The sequence below is a fragment of the Triturus cristatus genome, chromosome 3_1 (assembly GCF_964204655.1).
Source record: "Triturus cristatus chromosome 3_1, aTriCri1.1, whole genome shotgun sequence".
Lineage (NCBI taxonomy): Eukaryota > Metazoa > Chordata > Amphibia > Caudata > Salamandridae > Triturus > Triturus cristatus.
In genome coordinates, this window is record NC_140583.1 from 888,772,364 (window position 1) to 888,789,391 (window position 17,028).

The window sequence follows — 17,028 nt, forward strand, 5'->3', positions numbered from 1 at the left end:
TCCAGGTGGGTATCGCCTTCCGTGACATGGAAGTGGGCCCGTGTTGATCTTCCTTCGCTCACCACCACCACTTCCGCCATTCCTACAAACACCAGTGGGTCCGTGCCCCCGTAAGTGTAAATCCTTGCCCTTGTTGGAGTCAACTTGGGGCGCGGGTATATCTTGTCCAGTTGAGTGGTGTGCAAGACATTGACTGAGACTCCAGTACTAGGGCCCTTACAAGTGTGCCGCCAATCTACACCATACATATGTGTAGCAGGCGTTTCCGGTTGCCTTCTTTGCCCCCAAAGCAAATGGTGAACACTGCGCTATCATCGTCGTTGTGCACAGGATAGAACTTTGGCTTTCCCCCTGAGGACTGACCCTCGTGTTCCTCCTCATCAATCGATAGCTGTGACGCGGCCCTTCTCAGCTTGCATGAGCACCTTCTAGCAGGGCAGACATGCAGCATTTGGTGCTCAAGGCCACAGTTACCACACTTTCCCTCCTGGGGCTTTGAGGTGTTCTGGGTGCAAGCTGGCCATCTCTGAATGGCGTCCACATGCTCTTCCTTCACTTTCACAGTGCGGGCCACACCATGCAGGATCGCCCCTCTCACCAGAGCCATCTCCATGTCATCGGCTCAGCTGTGTGACTGTTCCAGAACCAGGATGGCATCTAGGGTGATTCCTGGCTGGTGTAGAATGAGCCCTTGCAGGACCGCTGACCTGCAGCCCTGTATCAGCTGCACTGTGATCTTGTTGGGCTGGGGAATGTTAACACACATGCTCACCAATTTCCTGAAGCATGCGTAAAATACATCCAATGACTCATCCTCCGTTTGCCGAGCCTGTCACTGCTCGAACTGCACGTAGTCAGGGTTAAGCTGGGGGGTCAAAGTGCTTGTTCAAAGCCACAACAGCGGCAACAAAGTCTGTCTCATCCCCAGTGTTAGGGCAGGTTTTCAAACAGGTCCTACAGCTCCAGGCCTCCAAAGTGAAGCAACAGCAATCTCTTCAGTGCCACATCTGTTTTACATGCGGCGCAGAAGTAGTGTTGCAGTCTTCTGACCCATGAGCGCCACCAGGGCGCAGCAGTTGCCGGGTCCATCAGTTCACTGAACAGCGGCAATGCCGTGACTGACAACCTGTTGGGCTAACAACAGAACAAACAACAAAAGGGTTCAGAAAGTGGGTAAATGTGTTTGTCGCTGCACCAAGCCACAGACATGTTGTAAATGTAGGTGTATACAGTTTTTGTTGATGGACGCCTGATTGCCAAGATGACTTCACAGACTTTGGGAGGGATTTCAACCCTCAACTGTTGCTGCTGAATCTCCATGCATGAAGTTGTAGTGTGCACAGGTTCGGATTGAGGACCCTGGTTTGTTGCTGCTACAGAACACCCTCCCGAAGGCATAGCCTGACCGGAGGACAGATTCTCATGCCCAGGAGTTCTGGATACCATACTCTCTGTGCCCATTATGGAGCTAGTAGGGGGATTTGGGCCCAGTCGGTCCCAGTCGGTCCTGATCATCTTGAGAGCTCAGGCAGAAGTGGTATCTGCAGAAAAGCATACAGGAGTCCTGAGATCCAGACTAATCGGAATCAGAAAGCGTCTCCGAGTGAGAGCTGCTTTGGAAACTGCAATGCTGACATTGCGTGTTTTCAGTGATGGCAAATAGATCAAGCCAAGATTCTCCACATTCTCAGTAGAAAACATGTACCCTATCCGGATGCAGATGCCATTTGTAATGCGTGAAGCATTGACCGATGAGTTTGTCTGCACTGGCGTTCAGAGATCCAGGCAGGTGTTGTTTAATCAGGAAGATGTCTTGACTTTTCAGCCATGTCCATAGGCTCAGCGCCTCCTGGCGCAGGGCCCATAGCCCCACCTGTCCTGTTTGTTGCAGTTTCACATGGTGTTGTCCATCAACGGCTGAACCATCCTTCCCTTGATAGATGGGAGGAAGGCTTTCAATGCCAAGCAAATCGCTCTCCGCTCCAACAATTTTATGTGGAGCCGAGACTTTGCCCGAGACCAGGGTCCTCTGATTGCCACCTCAGATGGCTAATCCAGTCCATAAGTGACGCATCTGTCACTATTGTAAGCTCTCGGGGGGAAGCGAGAGGCGACGACTGCTGACCCAACTATAGTTCGTCAACCACACCTGCAGATCTTTTTCAGTTCCCTTTGATATCTGGACCAGGTCAGAAAGATTCCCCTGATGCTGTGCCAACAGGGACTTCAGGTCCCACTGCAGAGCCCGCATATGCCATCGAGCGTGCTTCACCAGGAGGATGCAGGAGGTAATCAGACCCAACAATCTCAGAGTCAGTCTCTTCCGAATCCAGGACTGAGGCCAAAATACCATGATCATAGCTTGAATGTCCTGGACTCCCCTCTGCAGAATATAGGCACAGAACTGCACTGTGCCCGTAATAGCTCTGATGAAAGGGCGTGTCTGCGATGGAGTCAGGTGTGACTTTGGCACGTTGATAATGAACTTCAGGAACAGCATGTGCTCCGCCATAGTCTGGAGGTGGGAGACGACTCTCCGGGGTGAACCTGCCTTCAACAGCCAGTTGTCGAAGTAGGGGAGAACTGGAACCTGTGACCTCTACCGAGGTGCTGCAACCACCGCCATCACTTTTATGAATAATCAAGGGACATTGATAAGTCCAAAGGGGGCAAAACAAACTGGAAATGTATTTATTTTATTTATTTATTTATTTATTTGAAAGGTTTTATATAGCTCTGGCTAGACCCAGGGGTATCAGACCGTTTACAGGAGTGTGAGGAGGAACGTTACAAAAAACACTTGATCAAAGACATTGCAATAAGAACCATTAGACCAAAGAAAGCAGATAAATACGAGTGCTATTTACTAAAGTACTATATTAAGCTAAAGAGGGCAGTGAGTAATTAGGCTAGGGTGGGTGGGTGAAAAGTAGAAAAGAAAAAAGGAAAAAGAAAAGATAAAGGGAGGGGAAAAAGAGAATAGGAGTTAGGAGAAAAAGTGGGAGGTCGTGCGTAAGGCTAGATATCGGATGTGAAGATAGAGGCAGGGAGGGGGGTTAGGAGGGAGGGGAGAGAGTAGTGTGAGGAAAGGGAGTTAAGAGGGATAATGAGGAAGAGGGAGAATTGGAGGGCAATAGAGGGGAGCCTGATGGGGGAGCAGAGTGGGAGTCAATGTCAGAGGTAGGTATTATGGACCCCAATATTCGTTGAGGAGGTACAGTTTAAGGTCTTTTTTGAAGTTGAAGTAGGAGGGGTTACAGCACAGATCTTTAGGCAGGGAATTCCAGATGGAAGGAGTGTTTCCAGAGAAGGAGAGAGTTTGTGTGCACTTCTTCTTTAACGGAGGGGGAACAAGAACAAAAGCGTTGGTGCTCCTCGTTGGTCGGGCGCAGCTCGCTTTGTGGAGTTTATCTGAGAGGTAACATGGGGTGTTTTGATGAAGGGCTCTTATCCCACCATGAGTCGTAGGTCAGGTCGATGGACCTGCAGGACAGGAATATGAAAATAGGCATACTGCAGGTCCAAAGCTACCATCCAGTCTCCAGGGTTGAGCGCAAACAGGAGCTGAGCAAGTGTTAGCATCTTGAATGTTTGCCTTCTCAGGAAGGCGTTGAAAGGACGCAGATCTACGATATAGCAGAGGCCTCCATTTTTCTTTGCCACCAGAAAGTAGCAGGAATAACCACCACATCATTCTTCTGATGCCAGGACCCTGTTAATGGCTCCTTTGGCTAAAAGAGCCTGCTCTTCCTGTCACAGCATGTAGAGATGGTCCTTCATCAGCTGATCTGGGGACTGTGGCAAGTGTTGTGGGGTTTCCAGAGTGAAGGGGCGTAACCCGCTTGCCAATCTGGAGCACCCACTTGTCCAATGGTATGACTTGCCATTGGGGCAGGTGGGACCTGATCCTTCCTCCAACAAGGTGGCCATGTGGTTGTTGTAAGGGCATACTGAAGAGGTTAAAGGCTGAAGTTGCTGGGGGGGGGGGGGTATGCAGGGCAGATCTCTGTCTTTGTTCCCACAGGGCTTGTGAGAGCAGTGGTAGTGGCCATGAAAGCCTAATGACTGCAGTGATTTTACTGTAAAGGACGCAGATGGTAGCCCCTACTGTAGCCATAGAAGGAGCTAAAATAAGTGTGTAGCTGATGTGGGGTCATGGTGACAGACCCCCATGTCCAAGCGGTGACGATACTTTCCTTGACACGCTCAAGCTCTGAATCAGCTTTGTCACCGAACAGGTGAGTATAGTCGAAGAGCATGTCAATGAGAGATGCCTGAGCATGCTCCGAAAAGCCAGTCATTCTCAACAAAAGCCAGCCATTCTCAACAAGGCTTGTCACCCACCTCCCCTATCCAAGCCTCAGCTTGTCTACCATATTTAGGCCCATATTTACTGGGATTTGGCATAGGGCAGCACAGCAAGTCATCTTGCTGCGCTGCCCTACACCAAAGTGAAAGGACAGGAATGCACCTTATATAGGCAATACAGGCATTTCTGTCCTTTCCCCCTGCACTGGCGCTGTTTAGGCAGCCTAGCGCCAATGCAGGCACACTTGCACCCTGCTGCAAGGGTGCCTGTGTTGTCAGCAGGATTATTTTTGTGCATGAAGGGGCTTGTTCCTGCACAAAAACAATCCTAAGAGGCATTTTTCTATGTGTGCTACAGAATGCAGCAAACAGAGAAAAAGGAAAAAAGAAAAAGAAATAAACATATTTCTCCTTGTTACGCCTCACCTCAGGAGGCGTATGGATTTGGCGCTTACATGATGGTGTAAATCTGGGGCAGCGTCAAAATAAATGGTTATTGCGTGGGAAAACCCACTGCAACACCCATGGAACGCCTCCTGAGCACAAAGTACGGCAACGCAACGATTTGCACTGCCTTGCCTTACTCCTATGTGGCCATCGAAAGCCATGCATAGTGATGCTCCGGCAGCACAGGGGGCTCGTAAATAAACCCCTTAGTGTTTACTGCTGGTGTTGCTGTGATTTTTCTCTGGCAGTGCTTCTGCCAGCAAGACAGGAATACTTTTGAGCAAATCTGCATCGTACTGACCCACATTCTCATTGCAGCATGACAAACAGGACAGCATGTTTTTCTTGTCAAAAGACCATCCTCCCCCTTCACCCCGCCCCTAGAGGAACTAACAACTTAATGCTCTATTGTGAACTGTGAAACATACTTTGCAGGTTACTGTGGAACTGTGTATAATGTATCACTAACTACCATGCCTTACAATTTCTGTTTCAATATAAACTGTGACAGTGTTTTGATTTAACAATACAAAGAATAAAAATAAATAAAAACAACCCCCCAAAGCGGATGACAAGAGTATTGTCCCTTATGTGCTGGGAGATTATTCCCATATTATAAATATGGAATGTGGTAGTGCTCTCCCATCTTGTGGGAGAAATTGATATTTTTTCCTGCCTAGTGGCAGCAAGCAGAAAAAAAAACACAGCAGACATGAAGTTAGAAACCCTCCCCTAAACAGTGCGGGTGTTCTGATGTTATTTCTGCTGCTGAATGCTGGCGGTGTGCCCACCGTAAGGGTGTTTCCAATCGGGGATCCAGCAGGGGTGTTCACTCTTAGAAACTTAACGATTCTCCCATCTGTAAATGAATCGACAGAACTGAGAAGTTAGCAGACAATGCATCCAATAACATTTGGTTGTTGCCACCAACCTCTAAATGTTGCAGTTGTTTTTTATGATCTTCTAATATTTCCATGAAATTAAATAAATAAATGCAGGTTTTGTATCTCATAAAAAGTTGCCTTTTGAATGTATGCATTAGAGAAAATCTCATTGACAACTAGTGTCTCCTTTGTTTCTTTTTTTGCAGAATAAATTCCAAGGTCTAGTTTTCGATTTTGTGACAAAACAAGCCTTTGACATCACCATAATGATTCTGATTTGCCTTAACATGGTGACCATGATGATAGAAACTGACGACCAGGGAAAAGACATGGAGAACAATTTATACAACATCAACATGGTCTTCATTATTCTTTTTACAAGTGAATGTGTTCTGAAGTTGATTTCACTGCGTTATTATTACTTCACCATAGGATGGAACATTTTCGATTTTGTCGTTGTCATTCTCTCCATTGTCGGTAAGAACATTAATTCTTATGTTTATATTTATTGAGCAGTTAATTCTAAAATGTCTGTTTTACTCGTCCGTGATGACCTCTTTACTGGATCCTGATCTTTCCACAAGCAGGAGGTACGGATCCATTTTGATTAAAGTACAAAATCTCACTAATGCTGCCTGAAAATGTCCATATGCAATAGGACGACTCAAAAATGAGAAAGGTGTTGACACAGCCAATATCAGGGCCGGACTGGCAGTAGCAGGCCTCGTGTGTTTCCCCGGGTGGCTGGAAGGGTGGTGGCGGTTTTGCAGATGAGCTGCAATATCGGCCCCCAGTACAAAAGCAGCAGTGCTTCACACTTGGATGGGGGTGTTACAGGCTGGTCCGACCCAATTGCCAGGGCTACTTTGGGTTTCCAGTCTGGCCCTGCTCAATATACACCATGCCCTTCGTTATTTGTATTTACCAGGTGTAGTATTACATCCAAGAAAGAGGATAATTTGTAATGAGCCCCTAATTGTCTTCTTTTTCTACCACTAAAGAAAGTTCCCTTATTACTCCACAAAGCTTGTGAATCAGAATACAGTAATATTCTATTTCAGTGCCCTGGTAGTTTTCCCTTCCGTTGGTTAATTACTTAGCTCAGTAGCACTCCCTGTAAGCTACGTATGTGGCAGACTCATCAAAAGCACCGGTTACTTTTCCTTTGTATTTCACATGCCTAGTAACCCCAGCCAGTTTGTGATCCCTGACCAAATTGGATTGTATGCAGAAAATAGCGCTCACTGGAGAGACTGCTAGAAACCAAGAATGAAGCATTCCCAGTAGGGAAGAAACCTGCTATTAACTTAGAGAGACTCTTAATAATAGTACTAAAGAGCGTTTTTAATAAAAACATTTCCTATTGTACAATCTCCAAAAGATAGATATAACTCTCCATACAGCCAAATGGCAGAAGACCCTAAAATGCGCACTGTCAGTGCACAAAGCCTTTGGGCTACCGCCCTTGAATAAGATACACTCCACTATTTCCTCTCTATATTCAAGTGAATCCAGTTTTTGCACTGAGAGCCACAACGGCCAGTTTTGGACTCTGCATTGTCTTTACTCATTAAAAGATAGGACTGTCCTATCTTATTATGTGCGGAGACTCCTCAGTCATGAAGATACCCCTAGTAAAATACCTTTGTGAATAGCAAACAATATTAAACTTACACAAAATGTTACATTTCCCTTTGTGAATCAGGCCCAACGTATTGCAGTTACTTAAACTACCTTTACCATATGTTTAATATAGTGGGTTCTTTCACAGGCTATGTTATATACTCTTTAATGACTATAGGCGAAACAAGTGAGAGTTGCTTCCACTGTCTTCTCTAGAATGAACGAGATCTCGGTCTGAGAATGATGCTCATGGCATCTTCCTAGACTAACCTGTTCAAGAACTTAGGGTCAGATTTAGAATTTCAATGGTGTATTTCCACTGGGAGCATAATCTGTTATAGATGTCAGCAGAGTGGCAGGTGGCTCAGTATTATCCAGTGCTGACATTGGCACTGAGGCTCAAATGTGTATTCTGATTGTGTGTTTTATATATTGCAAAGACTTTTTGAGAATATTGTTCCACCTTCCAGGATAAACTAAACACTTCTAATGCATCAATCAGCCGCAGACTGAACATACCAAACGATTCTTTTTTAGAATATATAGATACATAAAATACATTGAAATATGTTCTTACCTATCCAAGCAAAATTACAATATATTTAATGACTCGCTTTTGAAAAAATAATAAAGATCTAACAATAAATGTTTTCATATTTCAGCATAGCAAACTCCTCAGAGAGTTAAAGTGCACTTTAAAGATGTCTCCGAAGTGCATTGAATCTACTGAATGCTTTGCTTCTCATGCAGTAGCAACATTCTGAGCTCTGAATTGCAGACATTTTACCAGTCATTCTGAAAGCCTCTGGGGATGTGTATTTGACGTTTTAATGGTTGTTATCAGTGAGCGAACCACGGTCATTAGACATTGACCAGTACTTTGGCTCTAGCATGCTTCCTTGACCTACTGGCATCCCCAAAGAAGTTTTCTTGAAATGTAGCTGGAAAATGGTTAATATGACTGCCTTAGAAAACAACCGAGTGTCACTCATAGCCTCATTACGAGTCCTGGTGGTTCCAGTGCTGCAGATCGGCGCATATAAATTCTCCCTACTTCCACGGACAGAGTAAACCTACAGTCGCACGCACAGACACTCATCATACGCTAGGGCCCATCACACACTAAAATTCACACTATTACTCTATCCACACTGAATATAGGAGAGAAACCTAAACCAATCTGCATCTAAAACGAGGTCAATGCGACCATAAAGTTATTGTCCTGAATCATGATTTAAAACATAGGAAAAACATTAGAAACTCAATAAATGACAAAGAAATAACCACCCGACACTGGAATTCAAACAAATGGTTGTTTATCTAAATTAGTTCAAAATGAAAGTCAATCAATAGCAAAATCATTATTCTCATAGTTACCTATTCTAGCTGAAAGGGTCAGGACAGGTCTCTCAGTAAAGTCTCTCGAGCTGCCGTCCTCAGCATAGGTTCAGGAAGAAGTCCAAAACGCAATGACCGCAAAGAACACGATGAATGCAATGAACACAGACCCTCCCTAGTCTAGCATATTTATAACACAAATGACAAAATAAAAGTTACAAACAAACTTTGAATATCCGTTGAGCCGCTGAGCAGAGCGAGCAGGAAAGGATGTCACTTGGTAACATCTAGAAAACCTCCGTCAGGAAAAATCACAAAAATAAAAAACACGGAAGAAGGAAACTCGAGTTTGCAAGTGTTACTTTTATGAATGCTCTTCCTTGGTACCATAGCAGAGCCACCGCAGATTTGTCATTGTTCATTGTGGCTTAATTCTTCTCCAAGGACAATTGGATTCATGCCCAGAGCTGCTGTCCTCACGGAAACTTTTAATTCAGGCAGAGGCTGTGGTCAGGTGACTTTCAACCATCTTTCAACCATGTTCAGCAAGGCCTCTCGTCAAAATTCAATCACTCGAGTGCAGGCTGTAAATAGCAGCCATCTTTGTTTAGGCCAAAACGGACCATCTTAATTAAAAGAAACACAAAACAACGTTACCACATCATAATGACTATACAGTGTTAATCCCCACTAATACCCTTATGTGTATGTAATTACCTAGCCGTCTGCAACACAAAGAAGCATTAGTACACGTTATTTAAAAGCGCAAACACGAAACAAATAGCACTTTTGCGACACTTATTTAATTAAACTGCTCATTATTATTAAGCAACATATATGCATTCCCACGTGTAGTTTCTCTCATTAGTAATGTTGGTTAATATAGACCTTCAACAAAACATATAATTAATGATTATAAATTAGTAATTTTAATCATAACAAATATACAAAACCGGAGCTTAAAACTCGATAAATTTTCAACAGAAAACTCTGCTCCAGCAATCCCCCCTTTGGTGATATATTATCACCACAAAAACCAACCCAAAAAAAAAAAAATGTAGTCCCAATTTTTAGGAGAAATTGAAAATGTCTTTTATGACACAACATTAAACACCAGACTCCCTCACATCATCCCTCTTCGACTCCAAGTAAACACTCTCCCTCAATTCTTCTAATTCTATTTCTTGTGGATCTCTCTTTGACCTCTTTTGTTTCTTTTCAGTATTTCCTCTAATTATTCTCTTTTTCCCTCCCCTGTTTTTACAACACAAACACCCCAATCTTAGTATCAATAAAGCAATAATTACACATGTCAATGGAAATAATACTCTACCAATAATGGTACTACCTATCTTAGCAATAAAACTCTTAACAGCAACTATCTTATTAGCTATTTTAGTCCAGATACTCCCAGCTTCCAGTGGTACTAATTCTTCATGCAAATCAGTAATATTTTTGATATAGACCTTTAGATCTTTGCTTTCGTCAGGAATGCAAGTGCAACAATGTTGAACTTTCAGCATTCCACAGACTCCACCCTCCTTGGCCAATAGAATATCAAGGGCAAGTCGATTTTGCATAGACATGGCACGTACGGCAATCATCTCCGTATTTACCAAAAGAAACCCTCCAGCGGTACTTGTCGATAAGCGATCCACCACTGTTGACAGTTTCCGAATCCCATATGCATTTAAAGAAATTCCCACTGCTGGAATTAAAGCTCCAAAAAATATCACCTACGATTTCTGACCAAGTTTCTCTCTTAAAACGTTTTAGTAAATTAATATGCTCTACATCTTCTATCCTATCTATATGAAAAATCTTTGGAAAGACCAGGCCCACATAACACGTGCCATACCAATGGTCAGGCAACTTGTAATAAGCCTTGTTCCCACAAACGTAATACACTCATGGGAAAACTGGATCTTCTCCACCTTTAAAACCCCATCCTGTTGCAATGAAGTATGTATCATGACACTCACTAGTCCCAACAAAGTACCTATCATATTGGGATTTCTTTCTGGTAATGCATAATTTACCCTTCTGTGGTGCATCTAAAGCTAAAGTTGGACTAGCCCCATTCTTCAATTCCTTTCCCATCTCAATATCACAAATTGTCTCACTCACTTTATATTTCCCTGCCTTTTCATGCATGTTCATTCTCCTTTCCTCTACCATGTCTAGGAAAGCCTTCTCCTCTTCTTTCAAACTGCAAGTTAAATTGTTTCTAAAAATGTAATCTAATGTTAATTCTTCTTTCTCAATAAAAATCTCACCAAAAATGTTAGCTTCTTTAGCTGGATTCAGCTTTTTATTCATAGGCAATTGCCCAAAAATATTATCTTTGTTAGACATCTCATAATCTATTTTCCCTAACAAATAAAAAACACTACTTAGCACACTACATGAAATTCCATACGTAGCTGGTAAATGGTGATAAGTAACACCCTCTGAAACGGATGCAGGTAATTGCATGCAGACGTAGCAATCCCTAACTGCTATTGTCTTTACGTATTCATACAACAATTTTGAAAAAACATTGCTAGAAAAATCATTAATTGACCTATCTTTATGTATGTAAATGTTACTAATTCTAGTTGGAACTACTTTCTGTGAACTCTTCTCTACATTGGTCACATTCTCAGTATATATTCCAAAAGTATCTATTGTAACTCTAAAAGTAACTAGTAACGCTAATACACCCCATAATAGCATTAATAATCCAGTACAGCAGCAGCACATTCTACACCATCTTTTTAAGAAGGTACATCTACTTTGATTATTTTCTGTGTTAGCCATTTTACTACTCTAGCAGTGTCTTTTGACTTAGCCTCTTCTACTCCACTACTGAAATTTAGAACTCTAGATTATTTTAAACAGCTAATTTCAGATTTTCTTCTTTTCACTTTTCTCCAAGTGACTCCTTTAGTTCACTCAATTTGGATTTTCATCACTTTTCACTTCTTCTTCAGCAACATCAAATTGTATCAGATCTTCAACAACATCCTGAGCATCCGACTCTTCTCCAATGTCAGTCAAGATAACTTTCAGGATTCCAACAGTTTTCTCCTCAACCACTTCTCGTACAGTCCCCTCTGGATTTCCTTGACTTTCTGCCTCTTCACCTTCAGACAGTGCCACGTACGTCCATTCCGGTGACCTATACTTCTGGTTAGGTTTTCTTATTCTGTTGATCTCCTCTGGTTCTTTTGTGATCTTTTGTTTTTCACCTTTTGCTTGATTCTGACTCGACACCTCGTTCACCTGTTCAGCTTTCGATGAATTTGCTCGTGTCAGTCTGTACCTCAGTCTCTTTATCCTGTTAGGCCAAAGATCTCCTCTTACAACCCTCTTTGGTCTCACCTCTTTATTATTTCTTTCTCCGATCCAAGTTCTCTTTCTCAGAACTCGACCCTCTGATTTTTCATTCTCACTCTCATCTGATTCTGTTTCATTTGCCTCTTGTTCAACAACAGTTTTCTTTTGCTCCACAGTCTTTTCCACCACTGATTGAGATTTACCTATTTATGTCCCTCCTCGGGTCTCCGACACGCAATCTTCTTGCTGTCTACTTGTCCCTTCACCTAACTTATCAGGAATGTTCCCTACACCTCCTCGGGGGTCTTCCGCAATCTGTCCCTCTCTATCTTCTACTGACCCTGCTTCTTCAGGTGTAACCTCAAGTGGATTTTCAACCTCTTCATCTGATTCAGGTGTAATCCCTGTGGAATTGCTCTTTCCTCTTATTTCTTCTCCACTGCTTGTTGGAACTTCAGGCACTCTTACAGAATCTGATCTCTCCTCTGAGACTCTCAATGTTTCTCTTGAAGCCTCTCTTGGAAAGAAAAAAGAATCACCTGACTCTCTTTCTCCTTCAGCCCTTTCAGGATTCTTTCTCCTTCTCACTGGCTCAGTTTCTTCATCATCACTGGAATCTGACTCTTCAAAATACTCCTTACCAGTCCCATCCTTTGGATTTGGAACTCTCAGAGTATGACTCGCATGCACCCAGTTTTTCACACCAGCACACTTTACTGCAGTAGTCGTAGTCAAAATAACTTGTCTTGGCCTTCCCCACCTTGGAACCAAGCAATTTCTTCTTCTGTGCACCTTAATCCTCACCCAGTCCCATGGACTCAGATCATGGGCTTGCTTCTTCTCAAGTGTAGTAGCGTCTTCTCCAACCTGGTGAAACACAGAATGAACTGCGTCAGCCAGGCCTTTACAGTTATCCAAAATCATGTCATCAGTTATTGTCATCAACTTGTTGACAGGCACGAAAGCATGTCTCATCGCACGTCCCATTAATATCTCGTGCGGACTCAAACCTGTGGTTCTATCTGGAGTAGACCTAATAGTCATCAGCACTAGAGGCAAGACATCAGGCCATTTCATTCCAGTGGCTAAACACATCTTACCAATTCGGTTTTTTATTGTGCCGTTCATCTGTTCAACGACTCCAGAAGCCTCTGGTCTGTATGCACAATGTAGCTTCTGCTGTATGCTCAATGCCTCACAAATTAAACCCATGAGCTCATTGTAGAAGTGTCCACCTCTGTCAGACTCAATTGTCACTGGGAACCCGTACCTAGGAATCAACTCTCTTAACAGTAACTTTGCAACTGTTATTCCATCATTTCTCCTAGTCGGATAGGCCTCCACCCATCTTGAGAACAAACAGACCACCACTAGAACATACCTCAATCTGTTCACTTGGGGCATCTCAATGAAATCAATTTGCATTCTGGTAAAAGGACCTCCTTCTCTGCCTATTGTTCCCAGACTCACCACTGTCTTTTTCCCAGTATTGAACTGCTGACAAATCAAACATCTCTGACAGATGCTCTCTGCAATTAACCTGAACTTTGCATTGTACCAGGTTTGCTTGAATGACCTAATCATTGCATCCCTCCCCAGATGTCCCTGGCCATGATACATTCTTGCCATTGTCGACAACATGGAATTGGGCATGACTGGTCTACCATCTCTATAGATCCAAACATGATCTGTCTCTCTTGGGGCACAACCTGCCTTAATCCAATCTCTCATTTCCTCATCTCCTGCCTCATCCTGCAACTGTTTCACTTCATCCCACGTTTCTAGGACATTAGTAAACATCACAGAACAAAAAGACATCTCCCTTTCTCGTGCCCTATTAATCGAATGATTGTTCTTTGCACAATACTGTGCTATGTCATTGGCAAAACGATTACCAAGAGTAACAAAATCATCTCCTTGTCCATGAGCAGCACACTTCACAACTGCTAACTCTTTAGGCAGCTGTATCGCCTCAAGCAACTTCCCAATCACTTCAGCATTCTTTATTGGAGTCCCACTCGACGTCAAGAAACCTCTCTGTAGCCAAAGCTGGCCAAAATCATGAACGACTCCAAATCCGTACTGACTATCAGTCATCACAGTCACTCTCAGATTCTTTCCAATTTTGCAAGCTTTTGTCAATGCCACCAATTCAGCCACTTGAGCAGATCTTACTCCTTTCAAAGGCGAACCTTCCATAACTTCTGAAACCTTGCACACTGCATATGCTGCACTCAGCACACCATCATCAGTTCTCAAACATGATCCATCCACAAACAGCACATGATCACTCTCAGGCAATGGCAAATCTCTTATGTCTGGTCTGGGTTTTGTGCAGTAATCAAGCACATCCAAACAATCATGATCAACATCATCTCCCACATTCACATTTTCAGCATCTGGTAACAACGTTGCTGGATTCACATTCACACATCTCTCAAGGGTCACATTTGATGCTCCCAGAATGATTTTCTCATATTTAGTCAGTCGACTATGTGACATGTACTGAGTTCTGCTTCTTGTCAAAAGAATTGCCACATCATGAGGTACGAATACCCGTACAGGATATCCCATTATTATACCCTCACTCTGTTCCAAGCTTCTGCATGTAGCAGCTACTGCTTTCAGGCAACCTGGCAAACCCACAGCTACGGGGTCAAGTGTCGATGAGAAGTACGCAATCGGCCTCCTCAGTTGTCCATGTTTCTGAATTAACACTGAACGTGCACATCCATTTCTCTCACTGCAGTACAACTCAAACTCTTTCTCATAGTCTGGCATTCCCAAAGCAGGGGCTTCACACATTCTGCTCTTCAACTCCTCAAATGCTGCCATTTGTTCTCCATCCAGTTCCAATGGGTCTCTCACCTCACTTTTTGTCAACTTAATCAGTGGCTTTGCTATCAGGGAGAAATTACTTATCCACTGACGACAATAACCCACCATCCCCAGAAACATCCTCACCTCTCTCTGGGTCATCGGGGCTCTCATTCCTCTGATAATCTTGATCCTGTCATCGGTCACTTTTCTCAGACCCTTTTCAATATTGTGTCCAAGATAATGCACCTCTTTCTTGCAAAATTGCAATTTGGCTGGAGATACCTTTAACCCTCCATCTGCCAGATGATTCAGTAAAGCTATGGTATCTACTTCACAGGCTTCACGTGTCTTCGATGCCACAAGTAGGTCATCGATGCACTGCACTAGTACTGAGCTTTCAGGCATGATCAAACTCTCCAATGATTTCTTCAATAACTGATTGAATATCGAAGGACTCTCTGTATACCCCTGTGGGATACGACACCATGCTAAAATACGCTGTCCAAACCGAAATGCAAAAATCGGCTGGCTGTCATGATGCAATGGAATTGAAAAGAAAGCATGACACAAATCATTTACCGTGTACCACTCAGCATCATGAGGAATCTGATACAAAATCACTGAAGGATTTGGCACAATGGGACAACATGCCACCACAATTTTGTTAACTTTTCTCAAATCTTGTACAATCCTGAACTTTCCATTAGGTTTCTTTAGCCCCATTATCGGTGAATTACACGGGCTACTCAGTATCTCTCTCAAAACACCCTGTTGAATCATCTTGTCGATTATAGGAGTTATTCCCTCAATTATCTCTGGTGTCAATCTATACTGAGGAATATTAGGATAAACAATCCCCTCTTTCACTGAAATCTTCACTGGATCTACATTATTCATCAATCCCACATCTTCTCCAGTAAAATCCCAAACTGCTGTTTTTACTGTGTGTCTCAACTCCTGAGGCAAATCATCTGGGTTAAACACTGCATATGTACCAACAATCTCACTCTCTCTATTATCTAGAGTCATCCGGTACAAAACATCCTCATCTGGTGTCTCAAAAGCTATTCCATCCGGAGTACAAAAAATTGTACAATTCATCTTGCACAATAGGTCCCTACCTAACAAGTTCACTGGACTAGTATCACAGACTACAAATCTGTGCATGTCCGAAAATTTCCCTATTCTTACCCTTACTGGTTCGGTAAGACGAGTCTTAATCTGTGTATTGGCTACACCAACCACTTGGATTGCTTCGTCCGAGAGAGGAAGATTTCTAATATCTGCTGACCTGACAGTTGATCTCGTCGCTCCTGTGTCTACCAAAAAAGTAACACTTTCCCCATTTATTTTCCCATCTACAAATGGTCCTGCCTGGTCTATTTCTAGAGTTGCACCAAGCATGCACTCTTCCTCCTCTCTTCGGCACCGTCAATAGTCCCCTTCAGACTCACTCCCCTCATTCTTTAACCAGTACTGTTGTACCGGGTTTTAACGTCTCGGTTTGTTTACCTGCTCATCATTGTAGAATCCTGAGTCCTGGTTATACTTTTGGGACCCTCTATTCTGCGGCAAGGGCGGTTTTGGCTCTTGACTCTGCTGTCTGACAACCTTCTGCTGTTGCTGCTGATGATTACACCCCTCGTTCTACACCTGTTGATTTAAGGTTTTATTCTCATTACTCACTAATGGTGGATTGGTACACTCAGATCTCCAATGCCCCAATTGTCCACAGTTGTGACAAGGGAACTTCTTCTTTGCCTCCTCTAAATTCCCCTTTCCTTTCCCCGCATATCTGGGTCTGTTTCCTGGATTATTCGCCTGTTCCACCAACTGTGCTTCTTGTCTCTCAGCAACTTTCACCTGTGCCCACATTGCTTTTTCTTTCAGCTTTCTCTGTTTTGCCTCAATCTCATCACTGAAGTATTTTGCATGTCTCAAGATTTCATCAATCTTTTTACTCTGCCAATCAACTGTATGCTCACGAATTCTTTCACTTATTTCAGGTCTCAGGCCATATACAAATCTGTATACAAAATGACTCAAATCCTTGTCACCCAGGTGTTCATCTCCACTGAACTGTTTAAAAGCCAGTATCAGCCTTTCGTAAAAAGCATGAACTGATTCTTTCGCTTCCTGATGTGTTCGATCTATCTTAACCCAGTCTGTCTCTTTCGGGGGTACCTTATTTTTCAGGAACACAATTACCTGATCGTATTTCTTCATTACCTCTGGATCTGGTGCTCCTGTTTTCAGGTCTCTTGGATACTCCTTAGCAGGCCAATCTACA

At 43.2% G+C, this 17,028-nt stretch overlaps 1 protein-coding gene across 3 annotated transcripts in view; it reads left to right on the forward strand.

Annotated features, from left to right (window-relative positions):
- LOC146861238 (sodium channel protein type 2 subunit alpha-like) overlaps nucleotides 1-17,028 on the forward strand; it is a 544,972-nt gene that overhangs the window by 500,231 nt on the left and 27,713 nt on the right. For all 3 annotated transcript variants that reach the window (XM_085645392.1, XM_085645389.1, XM_085645390.1), the window contains one exon: nucleotides 5,846-6,116. In XM_085645392.1, the coding sequence (XP_085501518.1) occupies nucleotides 5,846-6,116 (271 nt within the window). The remainder of the gene's footprint in view (nucleotides 1-5,845; nucleotides 6,117-17,028) is intronic.